Below are 25000 nucleotides of genomic sequence, written 5' to 3' on the forward strand. Positions count from 1 at the left end.
ATACTCAGGTAGGTTGTTGTAACTGTGCTACCAGCATTCTTTCCTGGTCCTGTCATTTCAAGTATTGGAGCATATATCAAGACTCACTTGGCCAGAAAATGTTTTTCCATTCTTCTGTTTTCCAAATTAGTGAAACAATACACAATGTAGCCTGAGTTTTGATCTGTTTCATGCTTAGATGTTGTTAGTGTTATTAAAGTTACTCGTTGCCTTCCTATCAGCTCAAAACAGCTCAAGCCCACTAAAATCATTCTTCACCATTCTGATGCCCAGTTTCAACTTCAGTAGGTCATCTTGGCTGCGTCTGCATGCCTAAGTGAACCGAGTTGCTGCCATCAGATGTGTTATATTATATAAATATTTGCATTAACAAGCAGTTGAGCAGGTGTACCACATTATCTTCCTTTTTTATTATCTCTTCTTCTTTTATTCGCATTTAAAGAATTTAGTAATTTCTTTTCAGGAAGTGGTATGTTGGTACAGTTTGCTTGCAAATTTTCAAGCTTGGGAATTTAAAATTTAGTTTTAAAGTTATTTTTATAACATGAAGAAAAACCTATACATGTTGTAAGTCATTTTCCTGCTATTTATAAATTATATTGCTGTTTGGGGTACATATGCACCGAAGCCTGAAGGGAACTTTGCATGATCATAATTATAATTTGATGATTCAATTAAAGTACTTCCCAGATTCAATGTGTTCTGAATTAAAGAAAGGATTGAAGGAACTATTTTAAATTATTAAAAAAAGTAACCACATCTGTTCTTATATTACGGGAAGACATGGAAAACTGGTTTAATACAAAGTGAGATTTCAGAGATGGACTTAGTTTGCTTTTGCTTTTTTGATCCATAACTATTCCTGGCTAAAGTCTACTTCATTGGTAAAACTCAGTTTTCCTGAGATCCACTCTAAATAAGAATCACATCATTATTATTATTATTATTAAATATAAAATGCATTTTCCACAACGCTTAGGTTGGTCCACATAAAGCTCACATTCTGCACCGAAGTAAAAACAAAAATTATAGTAATGTGATTCAGATTCAAACTAAATAAATCCAGATATAAAACCTAAATAATGAATCTATTAATTTATTCTTGCTTAAATTTCTGAGCCTCACAATGTTTGTTTTACAGCCCTGAAAGTGACAACTCAATGGCAGTGTGGGAAATCCAAATAAAACATTTAAGACCAAAACTTGTTTTGGCAATGTGGCTTGCATGTACAACTCTGCCTAGTGGTTTGGCAGAAAATTGGCTGCACATTAAAACATTGAAACCGAAAACAAATGAATAAATAAGTCCTTGCCAAACTGGGATTTAATCTGCTGCTGTGAATCTTGGCATCGCATCTGTATTTTTTGGAGATTTGGCTGAGATTTGGATATTTTGCTGTGATTGCACATTTCTTTTCAGTCTTTTAGCTTTCTTTTTCTCTTCGCTGTCTCAAGCCTCTTTGGTCCTGTTTAAAAAAATCCCTCCCACCTCTCTCGAAGTTGTCAGCCTTTCTCTTTTTCTTTCCTGTGCCCTTCTCTCTTAGCTAATTAGCATCAATGTAGGTGGTCACGTTTGTGCTGCCATTAATAAGGAGAAAACACAAAGCAGGTGGTGTCAGCTTAAACTAATCTGACATTTATTGGTCACAGGTGTATAAGTTACAACATACGGTTTGACTAATCAAGGATTTTTACGTGTAGCATCTTTTATGAATTAAGCAAAGCACACCATCAGGGAATGCTCTTGAGAGTAACTAAGCTTTTTTATAAATGAGGATCTGACGCTTTAACCCAAGGCCTCCGTTCAAAACGTCACCACGTCAAAACCCACAGTGGTGCTATTAACATGACTTAAGATTCGACTTTGACTGTGCCGGTTGGCTTTTCTGTGTTTCAGGAGATGGGAACCCTAAAGAGAGTAGTCCTTTCATCAACAGCAGTGCAGCCACTAACATGGATAAGAGCCAGCAGTATGATGGCAATAACATGGCTCTATTTGAGGTGGGCGCATTCTTCACTGCCCTGTAATATAGGTTGCTGTCCTTAATTGTTATTATTAAGGTCAGAAATGTGACTGTATATGCTTTTAAGTTGAACTTTGCCTATATTTGTACTGCACTGCAGGAAGAGATGGATACCAGTCCCATGGTTTCCTCTCTGCTCAGCACTCTGGCCAACTACTCCAACCTGCCAACGGGCAGCAAAGAGCACGAAGAGGCTGAGAATAATGAGGAGGGGTTACGTCCATCTAAAAAACCTGTCAAGGTACAGTATGTTATATATGTGACCCATTTAACCTCACTCTGCAGCAACAAAAACAGGTGTAAAAATGTCAAAACACTATCATATAATATGATTAGAAAATATCATAAAACAGGGAATTCTTTACTATTTATACCTATAATGTCAAACTCCCTACATGTAATTTGAAAATAATGAATATATGTCAAATCAAATGTATCTAATAATTTTATATTTAAAAATCCAAATCCTATAATATAGGACATAATAAAGGATATTTTTTATTATGACCACACCTGTTTTTTCAGGTTGTCCAAATCAAGTCAATATTTTTCTTAAATTTATTCCAAATCTGCTTAAAGTGTTGCGTCACTCAACACCTCATAAAAGAATGGTATTGTTTTGTTGCATTTTGAACACAGAAAATAAGCTTTAAATTGCATCCAAACCTTTATCATCATTTTATGGAAGATTGGAAAAGAAGGCATCAAGGACAGTTTTTAACACCAGAGATGAAATTTACTACATTAAATTATAATGTAGTAAATTTATGTGTACCTACAAATGTTTAAAGGTAGGCACACTAGAAAAAGGTGTAACAATCAGGTTTTTACAAGAAACAAAGAAACAGTTATGGTGTAAGTAAATTTAGGGACTGCATAAGTGTAATTTCATAGCAATTTTGCAAAGACACAAACAATATTTCCTCATATTACATTTTAAAAATGCTGCACTTTTTAGAACCATATATTACGGAGTCGATTAACCTTGCCTTTTTACATCTTTATCTAATATTCATTATGCTGCAGTTGTTAGTCGATTGTCCTTTTATTGTACTTGCATAAATTTGATAAGGACTGTTCTCCTTACAAGGAAAAACAAATGCCATCAAACTTTGCAGGTCTATGTGACATTACAATGATGTAGCGAAGTCTACGTTCATATTTATTTATTTCACAATCACCATTTAAACCTAACTTTCAAAAGAAGTATACAGGAAAGGAGTGTCTTCTCTTCTCAGGGAAGTAACCTGATCATATGGGCCAAAACGTACACTGTACTTACAATATAAGTCAGGGAAACATTGTTTCTTTTTCTTAAAATCACTTATGCAATACTTAAATTTACCTACATTATAATTATTTGTTTCCTGTTTAAACCTGACTTGTTGCCCTCTATTGTAGTGTAAGTTCAAATATTTGTAGGTAGATATAATTACAGGTGTGGGATGAATTATGGAGTGTTACTTTTTTCAAAAGCTGTTTTTCCTACAATAAATGCAATAACAGAATGACTGAACAACAAAGTAATAACTGACTTATTAGCCAGAAAAAAGGAGTTAGTGCACTTTGTATCATAAAGTTTTTAATTTGTTATTTTTGTATTTTCCAGGCACCTCAGCTGGGCACTCTAATGGGAGTGTACTTGCCGTGTATCCAGAATATTTTTGGGGTAATCCTCTTCCTGCGGATGACATGGATGGTTGGGATTGGAGGCGTCTTTGGCTCGTTTATAATCGTCTTCATGTGTTGTTCTACAGTGAGTAGAACTGCAGGCTGCTGGCTGTTCAGCGTTCAAGATTAATCAGTCAACTAAAAGCACTCAGCATATAAATCTGGAAAAAGAGTGGTTTTGCAAGCATTTATAACTGATCCAAGATATCACAACTCTAACATCAATGACAGGAAAATACAGAATACCTCCTTACTGTGCATCCAACTGTTGGGAACTATTCATGTGGATATTTGTCACATGCAACCTACCTAAACATTGTGGCAGACCTATAGATTGTATAGAAAAGATGAATGCAGCCACCGCCGGTTGTTATCATACTGTTTGATCGGAGCCAAGCTAATTAGTAACAGTAACAAACTACAAATAGCAGAATTCAACTCACCAAAGGTTTAGTGCAGTGTCTGTACCACAGAGAAAGCAATATTAGCCGTAAAATAGTTCCACTCAAAAAGCTCCAGAAGGCACTAACACCACAAAAGTTGATGGCTACAGCTAAAAAATCACACTAGTCAGATATATATTAAAAAAAATTCGGTCATTATAAAGAGGGAAACAATGCTTGGAGGCCCAAAACAATGTTTAAATGTTTAAAACAAAGTTTTAAACATTTTTTTAATATTTAAGTCTGTGAGAACTGACTGGGACCCAGCCTCAAGTGGCCAATACTGGAACTGCAGATTCTGGTCTTTCAGGCGGAGATTCTGCTACTTGTGCAGACCAAGCAGATGCCATGTCTATGTCCAGGGGGGAGCTAGCAAAATATTAGGCAGGTGGCTTTAATATTGTTTCTGATCAGTGTACAACAGGCTGTGTGAATGTGATTTCCATTGTGCAGCTGCTGAAGGTGACATAGTAAATCCTGATAAACGGCATTCTGCCAGTAAACCCACTAACAGGCTTTCAGCACCATATTTCTCCCTGTATGTGGGCTTAATCAACAAAGGGGGGCTTAAAATGTATTACATGAAATGTTTTTCAAAAAATTAGAGAAAGAAAAAGGGAAACAAGTCTTTTAAGTAAGGGAAGACACTGACCGTTGGAATCTTACTAGAATTTGTTTGTGTCTAAAAAATAAGGTTTAACAAACCTAAATAGATAGCCTGTCCTATTTTTGCCAGCACTTTGTTGGAAGTTTCAGGGGCGTTAAAAGGAGATGTCTGGATTTCATTTGATTTGACTGACGTCACTAATATATCATGTCTGGGCTTTATAAGTATAACCTCGGACTACTAGTTGCTGTAGTAGTATGCTGTTAAACTCAAATATTAAAGGGGATAAACTACAGACAAGTACCGTAAGAGTGTATCTAACTACCGTGCTCTGCTGTAACAGGCTGTAGCTGAAGTGATAGCATGTGCCTAACCAGTCATTCCTGTGAGGAATGGTTCGACATGACCACATGAGTCAGACTTTTGTGCTGCTGAATGTTTTTGCTACCATCCCCTCATTTCATCAGCGCCTCCCTGTCAGCCTTCCTTAATTTGACTTGCCCACCTGCTGCCTTTCAGAGTCCTGTAATCCCCCCCCCTGTTGTCTGCTGCTGTTTTCAGACCATGCTCACAGCCATCTCCATGAGTGCCATTGCGACAAATGGAGTCGTACCAGGTGAGTGGATATCGGAGGGCATGCATTAGTATGTTTGTGTGCAACAGAGCGGTGCGCTGAGCCCTGTGTGTGTTTGCGACTCACAGCTGGAGGCTCGTATTACATGATCTCTCGCTCTCTGGGGCCCGAGTTTGGCGGTGCTGTCGGGATCTGCTTCTACTTGGGCACCACTTTTGCGGGTGCTATGTACATTCTCGGCTGTATTGAAATTCTGCTGGTAAGTCGATTGAATTTTTAAATGACAGGTTTATATTGCTTTTCATGTTTTTCTTATATGCCTGCAATATAATAACAGGAAAAGCGCAGCTGGAGATAATAAAGGCTGAATTCCAGTTATGTTAGTTTTGGGGTCCTGTTTCTGGTTCGGTCTTGTAGTTAATGTGTTAGTTAAGTGAAAGAGATCCATTATTATTATTTTTATAGATGTATTTTGGCCTTTATTATTTTTATGACAGGACATGAGAGCAGACAGGTAAAGCAGGAAAGAGAACAGAGGAAATGACATCCAGGAAATTGTTCAGTGGGAAATCAAATCTGGGCCCCTGCAGAAGCCTTTCAGCATATGAGCCGCCTGCTCAACCCACTGAACTCTATCTGTACCCCACATGTTGTTAATTTGGTTGTTCACACCTGTGATCTTCCGGCTAAATTGTCTTCAAACATTGGCTGTAAAACAGGAATCATTAGTGCACAACATGTTCCAATAAATGATAACGAAAGGATAGCAGGCAAGAAGGGGACGGGGGGGGAAAGCAAGGTAACTCTCCCACTTTAAACTAAATAACTTACATTCACACAGTACAGTAATTTTTAACCCAGTGAACTTTTTTTTAATGTGTTAATTTATTTTATTCTCATTGCTTTAGTGTGTTTTATTTTCTTTATTTCCATTATTATGAAAATGATGCAAATGTGCTTTGGCGAGGTAAATTGCATTATTGAAAAAATAATGCAATTGAGGAGATTTGGTGACATTTTCTTGTTTCTGCATAGCAGCTGACTGACTTTTTGCCAAACTGACAGATGATGTGATTTCTCAGGAAAAAAAAACATAAACCTATAAACACCGACTAGCCTCATGGCAAAGATTTAACAAGATGCTGTGAACATTTCTTTGAGATTCTGGTCCATATTGATATCACAGCATCGCACAGTTGCTGCTGATTTCTTAGCTGCACATCCAGGATCCAAATCCGTTCCACCACATCGCAAAGAGTCCAAACAGTTTGAGATTTAAGTCTTCTGAGATCCTGCTGGACATAGCAATCAGAAAATGGAAACACTGTCATCATTTAATATGTGACACGGTCCATTCATTTACTAAAGTGTGTCAAAAAATACTTGCACTATTACAGCAGCAGCACCAGCAGCCTGAACTTTAATACAGGGCAGGTTGGATTGATGTTTGCATGTTGCTTTCATGTTGCCAAATTCTGACCCTAAGATCTCAATGTTGCAGAATAAATCAAGACTCATCAGACCAAGCAGTGTTTTTCCAGTATTGTCCAAATTTTCAGTTTCCTGTTCTTAGCCGACAGGAGGAGAGGAGACACCTGTTGTGAAGCAGTTCAAAAGTACTTAAATCACCACATATCCCCATTCTGATGCTTAGTTTGAACTTCAGCAGCCCATCTTGGCCATACCTACATGTCTCAATGCACTGAGTCACTGTCATGTGATTGGCTGGTAACATATTCGTGTTAATACACAGTCACCAGGTGTACCTAATTAAGTATTTATAACATTATAATGATTTGTTTTGCTTTTTTAGAACTAAAAGGATAAATAATAAAATATGTTTTTATATATCACATGATGTTGTTTTTTATTAACAAAAAATACATTGCATAAACATATTTATATGTAGATTCTCTACAATACTCCCGCAAACGTTATCTTATTCTTCTCATCCACTCTAACCCTGTCTTCCTCCACTAATTTGTCTCTTTCAGATTTATATTGTTCCCCAGGCAGCCATCTTTAAGATTGAGGGCCTGGAGGGCCCCGAGGCAGAAGCAGCATTGCTCAACAACATGCGAGTGTACGGCACTATTGTGCTGAGCTTGATGGCACTGGTGGTGTTTGTGGGGGTCAAATATGTCAATAAGTTGGCACTGGTCTTCCTGGCCTGTGTCATACTTTCTATTCTGTCTGTCTATGCTGGAGTCATCAAGACTGCCATTGACCCCCCTGTGTTTCCGTAAGTGACTCTTTATTCACTGGTACAAATCCATAACGATGTCAAATTTTCCTACGTGACAGGTATGCCCTGTGCTGGCTGTCTTTGCAGCGTCTGTCTGCTGGGAAATCGAACTCTTCTTTCTAAAGGATATGATGTGTGCGCAAAGGTCATTGAGATAGACAACGAGACTGTCACCACCAAACTGTGGAGGAGCTTTTGTGATTCGGAGTACCTCAATGCCACTTGTGACGAATACTTCAACAATAACAATGTTACAGAGATACAAGGTATTCCAGGGGTCACTAGTGGCATCCTGGCAGGTACATTTTTCAGTGTAAACCACCTTCTGTTGGGTTTTTGGCCAACCACAGTTCAGTATGTATTAAAGATTAAATTCCTAAACTTGGTCTCTCCTTCTCTCAGAGAACCTGTTTGGTAACTATTTGGAGAAAGGGATGATTCTGGAAAAGCGTGGACTTGTATCTGACGTGGATCCAGACAGTCCCACAATGAACTCAAACCGCTACGTTCTAGCAGATATCACCAGCTTCTTCACTCTGCTGGTGGGAATTTATTTCCCATCTGTCACAGGTTAGTCCCAGGAAGGCACGCTAAAGAGGTCCATTATGCTTTGTTTTTTGTTTGTTGTTTTGTTTGTTTGTGTGTGTGTGTGTGTGTGTGTGTGTGTGTGTTTTTTTTTATCAAAGGTGTCTGGAAAACTCTTCTAACTTGGGTCAAATAACTGCATGTAATATGCACCAGACCCTGCAGTTCTCTTAATGCCTGCTCGGAAATGTTAGAAATTGTTTAGGCTTTGTCTAACCACTTTAATTGCTTTCCTGCTTAGCAGACAGCAGTTTCTACTTAGACAGTTTACTTTGTTTTCAGGTGCGAGAGATGGTGGTTGCAAATAAATGTTAATGGGTTTTTTTATGCTCGCCGGATGTATAAATGGGAAAATATTTGCTTACAAGTTCTCTGTGCCAGTTTGTTGTTGTTTTTTAGTGACCTGTCAGTCTCGAGTTCACAGTTTGTTTTTGCTGCCCTCCAGTGGCCAAAGAAAACAGCACCTTTAACATGACTGAAGTCAGTAAAGTGCTTAGTATTCCATAAAGGTGGAAGTTAGTAATTACCCTTCTCACGCTCTGTTTTATGTACATATATTATTTATATCCTCTGAAAACCTGAGTCTGATTATTATAATATTATCAAGTCACAACTCTCCCGATTATTTAACCTTCTGCTCAAAGGTATCATGGCTGGCTCCAACCGCTCCGGAGATCTGCGTGACGCTCAGAAGTCAATCCCTATCGGCACCATCGCAGCCATTAGCACCACGTCAACTGTGTGTATCCTTCAGTGAACCAAGGCCGGTTAAAAATAAACATTAATATAACTTTTCACAAGTTATTGTTACCTTTTCTACCTTTTCAGTCGTGTGGTCCTTATCAGCTTTTTTTACCCAGACATGTCCTGTGTGGTGCTGTTTGGTGCTTGTATAGAAGGAGTCGTCCTAAGAGACAAGTAATTCTACTTCTATTCAATTTAATTTTGGACCGTTATACTCAGAAAATGTTTGTAGTTTGAGGTTTGTGCCTTAATATTATTGTAAACTGGGCACATGTGTGACAGCAAAATGTTTGACAGGCCCAATAAAAAGTCAGAAAGGAAGAATGTAGGGAATTACAGACCTGCACAGGTTGTTAGCAATTTTAACAAATTTGTAGCTTCAGTGTATTAATAATAATGCATTTCACTATGTGCAGCAATAAGTGAGTACATTACACTTTACAAAATTCAACATTTAACACAGCTTCAAACTGCTTTCAGGTTTGTTTATCTGAGTTATTTTCAGTAAAAATCAGAAACACATAATCACAGCTGAGTCTAAAACGATGCTCTCAGTCATCTGTTAGCAGAACTCAGCTGTTCACTGTTTGTACCTGACTGAGCACCGGTCGAACATTTGCATTCACTGCGTTAACGCAGGAGCTCTGTCTTCATGTTCCTGCAGGTTTGGCGAAGGGGTCAGTGGCAACCTTGTAATAGGTACGCTGGCATGGCCGTCCCCGTGGGTTATTGTATTTGGTTCCTTCTTCTCCACCTGCGGAGCAGGACTTCAGAGTCTGACAGGAGCTCCCCGTCTCCTCCAGGCCATCTCAAGGGATGGCATCATCCCATTCCTTAGAGTGAGTACACAAATCTATCTCTGTCTTAAATACAGACCTCTCAGAGCTTCCAACTGAGCCAGAAATGTTGTGGGGACTTGAAGATATTCTTGTCCCCACTCTAGGCTGTTATAGTTGACTAAAACTAAACTAAACAAAACAAAACATTTTAGTTAACTAAAATAAAAAAAATTAAAAAATTAAAACTAACTGACACTGTTTTGTGAACTTATTTATTGAAACCGAAACATATCCTCCATACAACAATAATTTATAACAACTAAAACTAAGACTTAAACTAAAAGAAACTAAACTAAAACTAAAACTGAAGACACAACTATTATTAATTGGTAAATATGACATTATTTATTTGTATGTCACTTGTGTTGTTGCAGATCTTTGGGCACGGTAAAGCCAACGGGGAGCCCACATGGGCACTTCTACTCACAGCTAGCATCTGTGAGATTGGCATCATCATTGCCTCTCTGGATTCAGTCGCACCAATCCTCTCCATGTATTGCTCACCGATAAACACAACAGCTATAGCTAAAATCCTTTTTTGTGGTTTTTGTTCTTACTCTTCTGTTTTCTCTCTTTCCCTTCATCTGTTTCTTTAGGTTTTTCTTGATGTGCTACATGTTCGTCAATCTCGCCTGCGCCCTGCAGACGTTGCTGAGGACCCCAAACTGGAGACCCAGATTTAAGTTCTACCACTGGTGAGTTTGTGGGTCAGAGTATGAAAGCTTTCTAAAAACTCTTGCATTTGTTCTATAATCTGAAATTTACATTTACTTTGACATGTACTTTTATATTAAAATATATTATTATTTAAAACTTTGCACATCCTTTTTTAAAATGTATTTTAAATACTGTATCATTTGCAGTCATATTTAAGTTTGCAGTCTTTTTCCTCTGTGCTGTTGCTGACACATTGCTGCTTTTCTTTGCATATTGCTATTGCCTGTTGATCATTTTAACACTGAAAACACTGGCAGAGATGTGTATCACATAATGTGTTTATACTTGCAGTAGATGTGATTCAAACATGCATAAAATCCTTTAACTATCCCAAAGATGTCATAGATATTCATCACATATGGTGCGAGGATTTAAGCTCTGCTTAAAGACAGATTCTGGATTTGATGTAAAGAAAACACCCCTGTGAGAATCTCCATAAAAAGACCTGAAGTTTGTGTGTTTGTCTTCCACGATGAGCTTAAAAATTTCTTCTTTACAATGTTTCCATTAATCAGCCAGTTGTGTGAAGCTGACAGAACTCTGGGTTCGACTAAACATGACGTCCTGTCCCCTGCAGGGCTCTGTCTTTCCTGGGTATGAGCCTGTGCTTATCACTCATGTTCATGTGTTCCTGGTATTATGCAATTGTGGCTATGGGCATCGCCACCTGCATCTACAAATACATTGAGTTCTGTGGGTAAGAAATAATAATTTGATCAGAGATCATTTGAGAAAGGATTCTTTGATAAAAGTCACAGAGTAGTCTATTTTTTATGAATCAGGATGCTGTAGATATGACCAGAGCTAATAATTTAATGTGCTTTGAGACAGAGCTGAGAAGGAGTGGGGTGATGGGATACGTGGGATCTCGCTCAGCGCTGCTCGCTTTGCTCTGATGAGGCTGGAGGAGGGGCCACCACACACAAAGAACTGGAGGTCAGCTCAGTCTATCTTTAATAAAGCTTGTTGGCTCTTGCCTGCGATTATCACTGACTGATTTTGTTTGTTATTAGGCCTCAGATCCTGGTCCTAGTGAGCATGGACGCTGAGCAAAACATCGAGCAGCCTCGTCTTCTATCTCTGACCAATCAGCTAAAAGCTGGGAAGGGTCTGACTATTGTTGGCACCTGTGTTCAAGGAACCTTCCTTGACAATTACACTGAAGCTCATAAGGCAGATCAGGTCTGTTACTGTTTAACACACACTTAAACTTCTGACACATGCACAGAAGAATCGCCACTTTCTCTAACAGTTGTGCCTGCCCTCTATCTGTGTCCCTGCAGTCGTTGCGTAAGTTGATGGAGACAGAGAAAGTAAAGGGCTTCACTCAGGTCGTCATCTCCTCCAACGTCAGAGATGGAACATCCCACTTGATTCAGGTTGGAGGACTTGGAGGTCTGAAGCACAACACGGTGATGGTCAGCTGGCCCCGTAACTGGAAACAGCCTGAGTGCCACCAGGAATTTAGGAACTTCATTGGTAAGTTATCAAGTGAAATAGAAGCTCTCTTAGTTGTTAATAAACATCAGCATCAAATATTATACCAAATATTAAATACCAAATCAGGGGCATTGAAAAAGTTTGGTAAAAAAGATAGGTAATCCTTTGCTCTGCCCCCCATCGGGTTACTTTTCTCCTTTTCCTCTGTAGAGGTGGTTAGAGAGACAACTATAGCCAGTATAGCCTTGTTGGTTCCTAAGAATATTTCCAGCTATCCATCCAATGGAGAGCGTTTCACTGAAGGCCACATTGACGTGTGGTGGGTTGTCCACGATGGAGGCATGCTAATGCTTCTGCCTTTCCTTTTGCGCCAGCATAAGGTGAGGAACAGGAAACTGTGGATTCTTTTCACTTAAATGAGCACAAGTTAAGTGTGATACAGTGTAGTGTGTTGGAAAAAAACCCCACTGTCTTCAAGGCACATTGGTTACGTCGTTATCTCTTTTTTTTCTTGCTATAGGTGTGGAGGAAGTGCAAGATGCGTATTTTCACTGTAGCTCAGATGGATGACAATAGCATCCAGATGAAGAAAGACCTCATCACCTTCCTCTATCACCTGCGCATTGACGCCGTAGTGGAAGTGGTTGAGATGGTGAGAGATTTGTCTGGCACATATTCTGAGCTCACAAACAAATCCTGCCATGAGCAGCCTAAAAGAACAGTTTGTTTCTTGAAGGATCCCTTTTTTTTCCATAGGCCAAGCCGTTATTCCAAAGTAATACATGGATTTTATGTGACATGTGTTTTTCCTTTACAGCATGACGGTGACATCTCAGCCTATACCTATGAGAAGACGCTGATAATGGAGCAGCGATCACAGATCCTCAAACAAATGCATCTGACCAAGAATGAAATGGAGAGAGAGGTAAGCCAGGAACCTTTCTACTATCTGTAACCGGAAAAACAAATTTAATTTTAGCTACGCTGACAGCCAAAGCACAGTTTCATTATCACTATGGGCATTAAATATCCGCTCTGAGGAAAGGAACTGCTTCATGATGAGGTATCTGTGTCTGTACATGTTTTCACTGATTTGCAGATAGAAAAAAATGAACTCCACTGGGAATATAGGAATCAGATGATGTTTTTTTGGTTTGTTTTTTTCTCACAGATCCAGAGCATTACAGATTCATCCCGTGGGTCCATACGGCGTAAAAATCCATCTGCCTTGCGGTCACAGCGAAGCGCTGAGGAGGGAGCTGGTGCAGCAGAAAAACTAGAAGAGGAGGTAAAGCTGCTCCAGTGTGTAATGTACAGTACTTCTGTCCTCACTTCCTTCAAACACCTGTTGCATTTTATGCCAGGTTTTAGTTTTTCTAGTTGCTGCTCAATTATTCCTTACAGTTCACTGATCAAAAATCCACCTTTTCTGACAAGCGTCTCTTTTCTCTGTATCACCCGCTCATGTGATGGTGTTTGTCTGTCAGCCTGGGGCCGTCTCCAACCCAAAACAGGTACAACTGAGCCACAGTAAGAATGTCTCCACACCAACCAGCCCCACAAGCCCCACGTCCCCTGCTGCGCCTGCAGGTGGTGCTGTCGTCTGGCCCGACAACAAGGGTGCAGAAAAGGAGAAGAGCCTCCTAACAGCAACCTCAGAAGCGGGCAAAGACTTCTTCAACATGAAGCCGTGAGTGATCTGTCAGCTTAATTTAGCTCAGCAATCCTGCACAGGAAACAGGCATCGCACCCAGGATAGTAAGATCAGCCAGAGTTTTAAAAGTGACCGTCTAAACTTGTGCAAACATGCTGAGAAAAACAGCTGTGATCCATCAGGGCATGGATGTGTGGCCTCGGGGATGTCTGGCAGCAGGTTGTTGGGTCCTCTGGGTCTTGTTGGTTGTGGTGTTGTTGTGGCACTTGTTCTGAATGTTTAATAGGATCGAGTTTGGAAGAGTTAACGCCAGTATGATTCACATTACCAGTGACTGTAATGTTGTAGCTAATCCAAATGACCCACACAGTCCAGAGGTGGCCACTTTCATGAGTAAATCATATATAAATCATATAAGGCTTACATGATTTACTCATGAAAGTGGCCACTTTCTCATTACTTTCATATTTTTTTTTAGTAAGTATCCAAAGCATACAAGTTTCATTATATAATTTTTCAAGGGATCTTATATCTGTTTTCACTCTTGTATGCTTTTCATACAAGTTTCATACAAGACAGATGCAAACTTTATAAGATTTATATATATCTTTTCCATATGGGTACAAGCGCATCCAAGAATAACATACAGCTTATCTCAGAACTGTCGGTGAAAGTTATTCTTGGAACTAAGTTTAATTGACCTGCATTTTATAGAGGCGCACTTTCACCATTTGTGTATATTTTTATAAGTTCACTATTTTGTCATGTGTTGAGAAAAACACAGATTTAAAAATTACATTTAGCATATAACTGCAACATTCTTTTTTCGTTTTTTTTTTTTTAAAGACTCGAAAGGACTTGAAATTCAAAGTTTCAGACTTGTGACTTTACTCTGACTTTTACACCAGTGACTTGAGACTTGACTCTGACTTGCCTGACATTACTTGAGACTTGACTTGTGACTTGAGGATAAAGACTTGAGACTTACTTGAGACTTGCAAACCAATGACTTGGTCCCACCTCTGACACAGTTATTTGTAAATATTTGTGTGTATCGACCCATGTCACAGGATTTAAAGCAAGACTGTGGCAAACAAAATTTGAACTTAACAGTGACATGAAAAAGAATTAGTTCTGCAGTTTATTCGTCTTCTGTCACATGCTCGTTAATCGTGGTGTGAGAGCATTTCTTTCATTTCATCTAATTCATAATTGCACACCAAATTACTGTCATGTTTTGTGTATTTGTAGTTCAGTTAAATTTAATTTATACAGTGTCAGTTGACAACATCACCGTTAGCCTAAGGTGCTTTATATTGTGAGGCATATCCCTTCAGCAATGCTCAGTCACACTAGGGAAAATAGGGGTAATCTTACTGTGAGAGGGTACAATGAAATTGCTATCTTGTTGCCTTTGAAACAGTTGCTTTGAAGAAGAGCTCCAGATGTGGCATTCACATTACTGACATCAGAGTCCAGAAAGCATGTTGTGTTGGAAGCTTACATAAATGTATCCACAAATAGTGGATATAATCTGCAGTGACATGCACGCAGAAACTTTGCATTTATATAACAGTATAACCAGAATGCAACTAGTTGTGTCGAGTCCCTTATTGCAAAGGGACATATTGTAGATGAGTGGCACTCATCTGCTCATCTCACAGACTCAGACTGACAATCTGTCTGTATTTATAAATGATGTGATATCCCATCCAGTCACCTTGATATCAAAAATAGCAACAGGTGTTTATAGGTGTTACATGCTCAAAATCACAGTGTATATCCATATCCGGAAATTAAAAACTACTACAGTCTTCTGTTCACTTCTAAAGGTACTCAGTCAATAAAAAAGATTTAACCACCAATAAATGTGACTAGGTGACCATATATTGTTTCCTTCTACACATGCTGCAGGGAATGGGAGAACTTGTAAGTATTTTCATTTTTAGACATTGTGAGTTGAGCTGAGCGATCGATTTAAAAATGAAACCTGCTGTGACCCAATGTTTCCTGCCTCAGGAACCAGACGGACGTGAGGCGTATGCATACAGCAATGAGGCTCAATGAGGTCATCACGAAGAAGTCCAAGGAGGCAAAACTTGTCCTGCTCAACATGCCGGGACCACCAAAGAACCGTGTGGGCGAAGAAAACTGTATCCTACATCTCACATACTGTTCGTCATATGTCTTAGTTCAGTTCACATCATCATTTTACTTAAAGAGAAATTATTCATCTTGCAGTTTCAAAGAAAGTGATTTATAGTAAAAGGAAATTATAATGGGCCAGGCTTTCTGCTTCAGGCTCACTCGTTGACTTTTCTTTAAGCAGAGGGTTGAAAGAGGCACAAACATCGTTACTTAGAACTGTAGAAGGAGAGTGATATTTGGTGCTGTCAGGAGATAAGGTGGAGGAGGTGCAGACTATAGATCAGGAAGGTCAAAGCTCAGAGCAGGGCATACCAGCTTTCAATGATCCTAGGTAAGTGCAAAATGACGATGTCTGAAGTCCATTATGGAAAAGAAGTAACATGTAAGCTACAACTCTGGAAGTAAGGGATGTGCTGCATGGCAATTTATCCCAGGAAAACTAGGTCCCCTTCCAGTATTCTGAATAAAGTCTTTTCTGCCTATTTCAGCCCTCTGTTTCCTGTGACCTGCGTACAAAGAGAGCCATATTTGTTACACTGAAAGCTCTAGGATTACTCCGCTAATCCATTAATCTCATTTCATAGTGCACCCCTCAGGAGACCACAGCTTTTGTCTTAGTGTTTTGCTCTTTGTTTAGGTTTGCTTTCAGTCAGTGTTTGGTTAATGTTTGGTATTAAAACTACTTGTCAAGATTTTTTAAAGATCGGGGTTTGGATTAAAGGAAAGATTTTGCCCTGCACTATAAGAATTGACGCTTAGGAGCTCAGTCTGTCCAGTCAGTGATGCTGATTGGTACTGATAAAGGGTCTATACTGTGTGTCTGAGGTCCCAGTATCAAAGAACACTTAGGCATCTCTGACACTCAAGCAACAAAAATTCAGTATATGGTACCCTGGGAATGAGGACATACTGCTTATTTTAATTATTTCTCACTTGAAATAGGAGTCATGCTGCTCGCGTCATCAAATCATCATTTTTTTCCCATCTATGTGACCCTTTGACAAGGCATCTACATGATAAACAAATTATGTTGTAATAAATGAAAGAAAGAATGAACGAAAGCATGAATCTTTGGACTCAAACTAGTAGAAATAAATATATTACTGTAAAAATTACAGAAAAAGTTCTGGTAGTTATTGTACAGGCTGTCATAATTATAAAATGGAAAGAATTTTTTTGTTAGCATGAAGTAAAAGGGTAGTAAAAGGGCAAGTGGGGTAAAAGATCAAGTTAATTTGAAGAATTTTGTTTTTGCACAGCATTGGTGAAAATTGTAGTCTGAGTCCATGTAGTCTGAACATGATGTAAGCTGCTGCACGTTCCTTAAATATGTAGTCCTTTCACTTCACTAAGATGAAAATGGACCTTTGCGTCATATAAAGTTAGCGAATGACCAGAAGAATTTGGGGAAAAAAAGTCCTTGACTGCGATTGTTTCCCAGACATGGAGTTTCTTGAGGTGCTCACTGAAGGTCTCAATCGGGTCCTCCTGGTGCGTGGAGGTGGACGCGAAGTCATCACCATCTACTCTTGAACTGCCTTCGTGATCTCACAACAGCACATACATGGACTCTGCCCTCTCCTCCCTTCTCACACATCCATTCTGTCACCTGCCACCACACGTGGTACTCAGAGTTTTCAGGTGAAATACTATGTAGACTCAGCTGAATGAGGTTCCAGGTAACCTGTAGAGTACATAGTACACAGAATTGTGCACTCCAGTGATTAACTTGAGTACAGAGTTGTTATCACCCAGGTCATTGTTCTTGACTCATCAGGTCAAGAACAGTTCAACAGTTTTAGAGATTTTAATTACAAACGCAAGAGAAGTTTTCCTGATAAAGTAGAAGTTTGCCAAATATTAAAATCAGCTTTGTAGTCTAAGTGCTTTCCCTTTGGCTTTATGTCATTGCTTTACCACTTCTATTTATTTTCTGTCATGTAGTATTGATGTTATTTATATATTTATTCACATGACAAGTTGTGTGTCTTTTCTGTTTGTTTGTTTTTTTTTCTGTTTTTGTTCCTAGTGTGGTTATAAGTATTTAAAAAAACAGTAGGATCAAATTGATTTGTGACAGGTATGGATTCCTAAAATTACATCATCATCTCTGTGTTATCCTTTGTTTTGTGACATTAGAAGCACTAAAATAGATTATTAAATAAATCAACATTTTATACATTTTTATTTCAGTTTTTTTTTTCATTGTGTGTTTCAGGGAAAAAGATTTTTAAAGAAAATGTAAAGATTTTAGAGAAGACATATATTTAAAAGGAGCATCTCTAAATGCGCACCACATCAAACCTTGAAGGCGGTAGCAGACCACTCCTGGCAGCTAAGAATAGGACACTGAGGCAACAATTTATACAGGGTCACAAAAATTGGACAATACTGGAAAAAAATTGCATGTTCTGATGAATCTCAATTTCTGTTTCAACGTTCAAGTGGTAGGGTCAAAATTTGGCATAAACAACAAGAAGGAATGGTTTCATCCTGCCGCGGCTTAATGGTTAAGGCAGCTGGTGGTGCTGTTATACATTTTGGGCCCTTAATATCATTGAACCCCACAGCCTACCTGAGTATTGTTGCTGACCATGTCCATCCCATTATGATCACAGGGTACCCATCCTCTGATGGCTGCTTCCAACGGGAAGTTTAGATCATCTTAAACTGTATTCTTGAATATGACAGTGAGCTCCCTGCATTCAGAATCCCCTCACCATCACCAGATCTCAGAACACATTTGGGATTTGCTGGAGCAGAACATTCAAAATCTTTGAGGAACGTTCCCGGTGCCATGCTACATTTATGCCACAAAGAATTGTTACATTCACAGAAGGCTGTTTGCTAGTATTTACCAGACAACCAAGCTAGCAGACTAACTCTCTGTTGGCTTTAATAATTACTTGACAGACAGGAGAACAGCATTGATCTCCTTGTATAGATCTCAGCAAGAGACAACAAATAAGAGCAGCTCCCAAAATGTTAAACGTATGTTTATCAATTAAATTTGCTATTGTGCTTATGCAGGCCAAATGAAAACATGAAGGAAATAGCTGTTATATTAAAAAGGCAGAAAATCTAGAGTGACAAATAGAAGATATATTGAGGAATTGGAGAAGGTACATGTTAAACTTTTAGTATGACTTAGGCATTAAATATCCTGACTATCAGAAGATGGGCTTTTTGTGTGTGACCATGTATATAAAATATATTTAACTTCTCTTTGAGTATGCGTTAGTCATTTTAATTATTTAATGGCATAGACATGAAGTTTTTGGTAGAGCTTTTGACTTGTTAAACTCAAACAATTTTGTAAAACTTTAGCAAGATAGGGCCATTGCCCCAGAATGTGCATAGTTTATAATGTCAGTATTGAAACAGTGTTTTCAGCAATGATAGTTCTTTTCTCCAAATATGTATGTAGGCTATACAGTACACAGAGAATTTGATATTAGTTGAGTTCTTCCTCTTGACCTAATGGTTTTGTACAGTAATTTATACACAAAGACATAAAGAAAATTAGCCTAAGGGTTTCAAAAAGTTGTTTTAGTTCTCCTCTGATTTATTGTAAATATGTTTTGGATTCTGTAGCACATCCATAAAACCTTGTAATTACTTTCTGTTTGGTTAATATTGATGCAGTATGACACTAATAAAGTCAATTAAAGTTTGAAAGTGATTGCTTAGAGACAGGCCTGTGCAATCTTGTAATTAAAAGTGACAGTGACCACCCAGAAGTTGAGGGTTTTGCAAGTTCAACCTATACGCAGCCACTTGGTCACTGCAACTATTTGCAATCAGTCGCTGAAAGTAAAAATTCCATGCAATCACTGGGCATCAAGCAAACAAGTGGGTGGTGTCCTAGTTTTACTTTAGTGCAACTGATCAGTTACAACTTAACATGCCCAGAGCCAGCACATAATGAAGACCACTCATCTAATTCAGTTTAGCTTCCCTGAGTAATACCATAATAGGAAATTCTTGCTGAGGACTGCATGCTGCACAGCCAGTGATTCTTGCTGATGACAATCCTCTCTGTGTGTAAGAGCAGCAATACAGGGTGGTCCATTTATATGGATACACCGTAATAAAATGGGAATGGTTGGTGATATTAAAGTCCTGTTTGTGGCACATTAGTATATGTGAGGGGGCAAACTCCTCAAGATGGGTGGTGACCATGGTGGCCGTTTAGAAGTCGGCCATCTTGGATACATCTTGGAGGGCTATGTGACACATCAAACTTATTGGTAATGTCACAAAAAAAACAATGGTGTGCTTGGTTTCAACCTAACTTTATTCTTTCATGAGTTATTTACAAGTTTCTCTTTGTTCACAGCCATTGACATGTCAAAGAGGCTAACACGTGAGGAGCAGATCGAAATTTAATTGTGTTGATATCTGGTAAAGGCAGTAACCGGGTCATTGCAGCAGATTTCAATGCAAGACACCCTACGAGACTACCCATCTCCCATGCTACAGTTAGCAAACTGCTTGCTAAGTTTCGTGAAACTGGTTCAGTGTTGGATTTGCCAAAATGTGGACGCAAGAAAACTGTCACTAATGAAGAAACATCAGTGGCTGTCCTAGCTTCATTCAGCAAAAGCCCACAGCGTAGCACTCACCGCATGTCACTGGAGATTGGCATTAGTCGAACATCCCTTCGGCGGATGTTAGCTACTCACAAATGGCACCCTTACAAACTCCAGCTACTGCAGCATCTCAACGAGGATGACCCAGATCGGCGCACAGAATTTGCAGAATGGACAAAACAAAAGTTGGAACAGGACCCTCAGTTCACACAGAAGATTTTGTTCAGTGATGAGGCAAACTTTTATGTGAATGGTGAAGTTAACAAACAAAACCACCGCTATTGGTCTGACACTAACCCACATTGGATGGATCCCTCCAAGACTGTTGGAACAACAAGAGTGATTGTTTGGTGTGGTATATGGGGCACAACGATAGTGGGTCCATTCTTCATCAATGGAAACCTCAAGGCCACTGGATATTTGAAATTGCTACATGATGATGTGTTTCCCTCTTTATGCACTGAAGCTGGCACGTTCCCTAAGTTTTTCCAGCAAGATGGTGCACCACCATATTATGGGTGCCAGGTCCGAGCATTCCTAGATGAACAGTTTCCTGGAAAATGGATTGGTCGTCGTGGGCCAGTTAAATGGCCCCCAAGGTCTCCCGATCTGACCCCCTTTGACTTTTATCTTTGGGGTCATCTGAAGGCAATTGTCTATGGTGTGAAGATACGAGATGTGCAGCACCTGAAACTACGGATACTGGATGCCTGTGCTGGCATTTCTCCTGCGGTGCTGCTATTAGTGTGTGAAGAGTGGGAGAAGAGGGTTGCATTGACAATCCAACACAATGGACACATTTTATAAGGGGTCAGAAACTTGTAAATAACTCATGAAAGAATAAAGTTACGTTGAAACTAAGCACACCATTGTTTTTCTTGTGACATTACCAATAAGTTTGATGTGTCACATGGCCCTCTTCCTATTGAAAAAACAAAAGTTGTATCCAAGATGGCCGACTTCTAAATGGTCACCACCCATCTTGAGGAGTTTTCCCCCTCACATATACTAATGTGCCAGGTTAAAATTGCACTCTGTTCCTGCTGACTAAGACTAAACATTAGATATTTTGGAGTAAATATCTAATGTTTAACTTAATGCTTAACTTTCCTGACACCTATAATGTTTAACTCCCTAAATAACTAAGCATTTAATAATTACATTTTGGGGAATCTTTGAAACTTAACTTGATTCTCCCTGTCCTCTCTCTGTGCAAAAGCAGCAGTATATTCATTGAAGATATTTTGAGGTGAAACTTAAACTTGATTAGTTTCTCTCCATTATATGGTGGCTGTGTGCATCCTAGTCTAGTGTACACAAGATTTAAAAAAAGAAAGGTTTCAGCTTCAAGGGCTCTGTACAGCCCTCAATGTTTCCAAAACTGAAAAGCGTGAGTGCAAAACTATATAATAACTAGCAAAAACAACAAAAAGTGAAGTTATTTTTGAGGCATATTACAGTTGCAGGGCATTGTGGGTGACTACAGTATGCAGAAATTTAGAGTTAGATTTTTAGAAGTTTCATAGATAGGGAGAGTGTGTAGCTGTATGTGTATTTGGCACCTGTGTTTGTGTAGAGCATGTTAAAGTGTAAGACAGCGACATGACGGGGTATTTGTAATACACATCTGTGATTTTAGTTGTAGGGATAACAACTGTCATGTGTCTCAGTACAGGTTTTATAGATTTATAGGTTTAAGGCACATTGTTCTATCTACCATGTGCGCAATCATATCGTGGTTTAAAGAAAAGATTTTGTATGTAAAAACAAAATCAAATGTTGGCACAAGATTAAAGTCATTTTAATAACACAGTTGAAATATTTGTCATCTTTTCTAGTGCATCTCCTTTTGGCCAGAGTTCTTATAATTTGGGATTTTCTACATAGTTTTTAATCCAGTTGCATTTTGACTTTTTGTTTTTAATTCAGTTCAGTTTCGGTTCATTTTCAGTTTAGTTTTCATTGTTTGAAAATGTTTATTTTCGGTCTTTTTAATTAATAATGAGGAGGGCACATATCAAAGGCAAGATTTAATGTATTTCTATAAATTTATGTGGATGCACTCAGACTCCTGGAACAAAAAATTGCAGAACATAAGTCACATCTGGAACATTTTGGCCGTGCACCAGCTGTTGTTCATCAGCTGGATCATGCAAGCAGAATTATCCTTTAATCCTGGAGGGCATGAAAATTTAATTACTTAAAAGAATATTTAATTTACAGAGAGTGACTAGAAGTTAAACATTCTGTGTGTTACACCCGTAACACCGAGACTCACGTTTTTTCACAAATGGGACTTTCAAAGAGATTTTTTGTATTTCATCTGTTACAGGGTACAGGAAAGCTGTGGGGAAAAGAGGGTTTTCAACACACCGAAGAAAAGAGAATGCTGACTTTGCATGTCTAAATAACGTGAGCAAAGTCCACATAGTGGCATTTCCCGGGGAGGAGAATATTGATGTGTTTCAGTGGGTTTACCAGTGCCTTTGACCTTCCTTATCTAAACAGAGTTAAACCAGGGTGCAAAAGAAATGACTGTCACTCGCTCTAAAGAGCTCTCAGCATGAAGAAACAATCGACCAGTCTTCGAGTGCGGTTACCTGTGTTTGTGTTTATCGCAGAGGTGATTATTATTGCCTTGTATGCAGCATTTGTTACGTATGATGAAGAGGCTGATGCCAAATTTCAGACTAATCAGACCAACCCTATGCACAATGCAGTGTACAGGGACTACCCTTTCTTTACAGACATACACTTCATGATATTCGTGGGTTTCGGGTGCCTGCTGGCATTTTTCCGATTCTATGGTTTTGGGGGGATGGTTTTCAACTTCCTCACAGCTACTTTTGCCATCCAGTGGGCCATTCTGGTGCAGGGCTACTTCCAGTTCAGCCATGATGGTAAGATCCACCTCGGAGTGATCAATCTCATAAATGCAGAGTTTGCCTGTGCTGTGGTGCTGATATCGTATGGGGCAGTTCTGGGGAAGACCAGTCCTTTGCAGATACTGGTTATGGCTCTGCTGGAGGTTCCTGTGTTTGCCGTCACAGAATGGGTTGTGCTTAAGTATCTGAAGATCAATGATGCAGGAGGCTCCATTCTCATCCATCTCTTTGCCTGCTACTTTGGCTTGGGTGTCACTTTTGTGCTGTACAGGCCTAGTCTAAATGAAGGTCACGCAAAGGAGAACACAAGTTACCATTCTGACATCCTGTGTCTAATGGGGACCTTGTTCCTCTGGGTGTTCTGGCCCTCCTTTAACTCAGCTTTAGTCCTGAAAGGAGACGATCAGCACAGGGCTATCCTCCACACTTTCATTGGACTAAGTGCCTCTACACTTACAGCCTTTGCACTCTCTGCTATGCTAAATAAAAATGGCAAGCTTACCATGGCTGATATTCAGAACGTGACCCTGGCTGGAGGTGTGACAGTCGGGGCATCTGTGGATATGATGATATCACCTGTAGCTGCATACGCTCTGGGTGTAATAGGGTGTATTGCATGCATGCTGGGCTACAAGTATTTGAGCCCTATCTTGGCACGACGTTTGAGGATCCAAGATCAGTGTGGCATTCACAACTTGCATGGACTAACCGGACTTATATCCTGCACTGCAGGGATATGTGCCATACTGACAGCTAGTGAGGAGGTTTACGGCCCCAGTTTCTATGAGATCTTTGCCCACAGAGCACCAGTGGAAGGGGACCCCAAGCTACAAGAGCTACGGATGGTGATTCCCGGTTTAAAGGCAGGTTTGGGGAGGACTGCCCAAAAACAGGCTCTCTTCCAGGTTGCAGCTATATTCTCCACCATAGGACTGTCAGCGCTGGGAGGCATACTCACAGGCTTTCTCTTGAGGCTGCCATATTTTGCATCTCCGTCTGACGATTTCTGTTTTGACGACGAGCCATTTGTTGAAGTTCCTCCTGACTATGATTCACCAGTCAGACTTAAACACAGCAACACAAATAGTGTAGAAGACTCTACTGTGTGATGTTCAGCAGCCAAGGACTGTCAGTGCATTTAACTGGCATGATACAGGAAATATATATAAATTAGGCTATGTTATTGTTTGAGAGTAAAGAAAATTATTGCAATGATGGAAATCTGTGTTATAGTAATTTTTTTTATTCTTTTTGTATATTAATTTCATTGTAAATTATATTTCACTAGTGATCACAGTGATGATACGGTCCAGCACAGCCTTATATTGATGGTAAATATGTTATTCGTTTCCATGTATGTAAACATTTGGGAAACTGTGTGTTAAAGAGCAAATTAGACATTGTTGTTTTTTTTCTACGAACCTTTGTAACCTTTGTAATATTACTAATTAATGGTCTACGGGGGAACAAGATAAACAGCTTAGAGCAGCGGTGTCTATATTTATTAACAGAAACTCACCTGGGGGCCAACACACAGAAGAGTTCTCATTACTCTGATTTAAGCCTTGACAAAATAAATCTACTTTTCATTCACATATGGAGAGAAAATAAGAAAATCAAGCTGTCTGGAATAACTAAAACTTCAGTGAAGCTGCTGAATTTCAGTATCTCGGGCTAAATTTAAAAGAGACTCACTATTCTGTGTATTGTCTGAGTGTATAAAACTTTATACATTCATTGGCTGCACTGCATGGTGCTGCCACAATTAGGTAAAAATTTAAATAACACTTTATTAATTCTGTTTGTGATGACAGGCCACAAAGAATACATTT

General features: G+C 39.2%; 1 protein-coding gene and 1 pseudogene across 2 annotated transcripts in view; both read left to right on the forward strand.

Moving 5' to 3' along the window:
• Positions 1 to 19485, forward strand: part of slc12a5b (solute carrier family 12 member 5b) — a 40352-nt gene extending 20867 nt beyond the window's left edge. The window contains exons 2-26 of one of the 2 annotated variants that reach the window (XM_085147421.1): positions 1898 to 2001; positions 2125 to 2265; positions 3634 to 3780; positions 5307 to 5361; positions 5448 to 5578; positions 7314 to 7561; positions 7652 to 7863; positions 7967 to 8134; positions 8794 to 8892; positions 9010 to 9067; positions 9558 to 9732; positions 10107 to 10225; positions 10329 to 10427; positions 11027 to 11146; positions 11281 to 11385; positions 11463 to 11631; positions 11733 to 11928; positions 12100 to 12269; positions 12410 to 12541; positions 12707 to 12814; positions 13061 to 13177; positions 13377 to 13579; positions 15458 to 15472; positions 15563 to 15696; positions 17133 to 19485. In XM_085147421.1, coding sequence (XP_085003547.1) covers positions 1898 to 2001; positions 2125 to 2265; positions 3634 to 3780; positions 5307 to 5361; positions 5448 to 5578; positions 7314 to 7561; positions 7652 to 7863; positions 7967 to 8134; positions 8794 to 8892; positions 9010 to 9067; positions 9558 to 9732; positions 10107 to 10225; positions 10329 to 10427; positions 11027 to 11146; positions 11281 to 11385; positions 11463 to 11631; positions 11733 to 11928; positions 12100 to 12269; positions 12410 to 12541; positions 12707 to 12814; positions 13061 to 13177; positions 13377 to 13579; positions 15458 to 15472; positions 15563 to 15696; positions 17133 to 17224 — 3317 coding nt within the window. In that variant the 3' untranslated portion in view covers positions 17225 to 19485. The remainder of the gene's footprint in view (positions 1 to 1897; positions 2002 to 2124; positions 2266 to 3633; positions 3781 to 5306; positions 5362 to 5447; positions 5579 to 7313; positions 7562 to 7651; positions 7864 to 7966; positions 8135 to 8793; positions 8893 to 9009; positions 9068 to 9557; positions 9733 to 10106; positions 10226 to 10328; positions 10428 to 11026; positions 11147 to 11280; positions 11386 to 11462; positions 11632 to 11732; positions 11929 to 12099; positions 12270 to 12409; positions 12542 to 12706; positions 12815 to 13060; positions 13178 to 13376; positions 13580 to 15457; positions 15473 to 15562; positions 15697 to 17132) is intronic. The other variant, XM_085147422.1, reaches the window with a different exon arrangement.
• A 117-nt stretch (positions 19486 to 19602) lies between these two features.
• On the forward strand, positions 19603 to 24711 carry LOC146494612 (ammonium transporter Rh type B pseudogene; annotated as a pseudogene).
• Positions 24712 to 25000: the final 289 nt, after the last annotated feature.

The sequence above is a fragment of the Neolamprologus multifasciatus genome, chromosome 20, assembly GCF_963576455.1.
Source record: "Neolamprologus multifasciatus chromosome 20, fNeoMul1.2, whole genome shotgun sequence".
NCBI classification, from domain to species: domain Eukaryota; kingdom Metazoa; phylum Chordata; class Actinopteri; order Cichliformes; family Cichlidae; genus Neolamprologus; species Neolamprologus multifasciatus.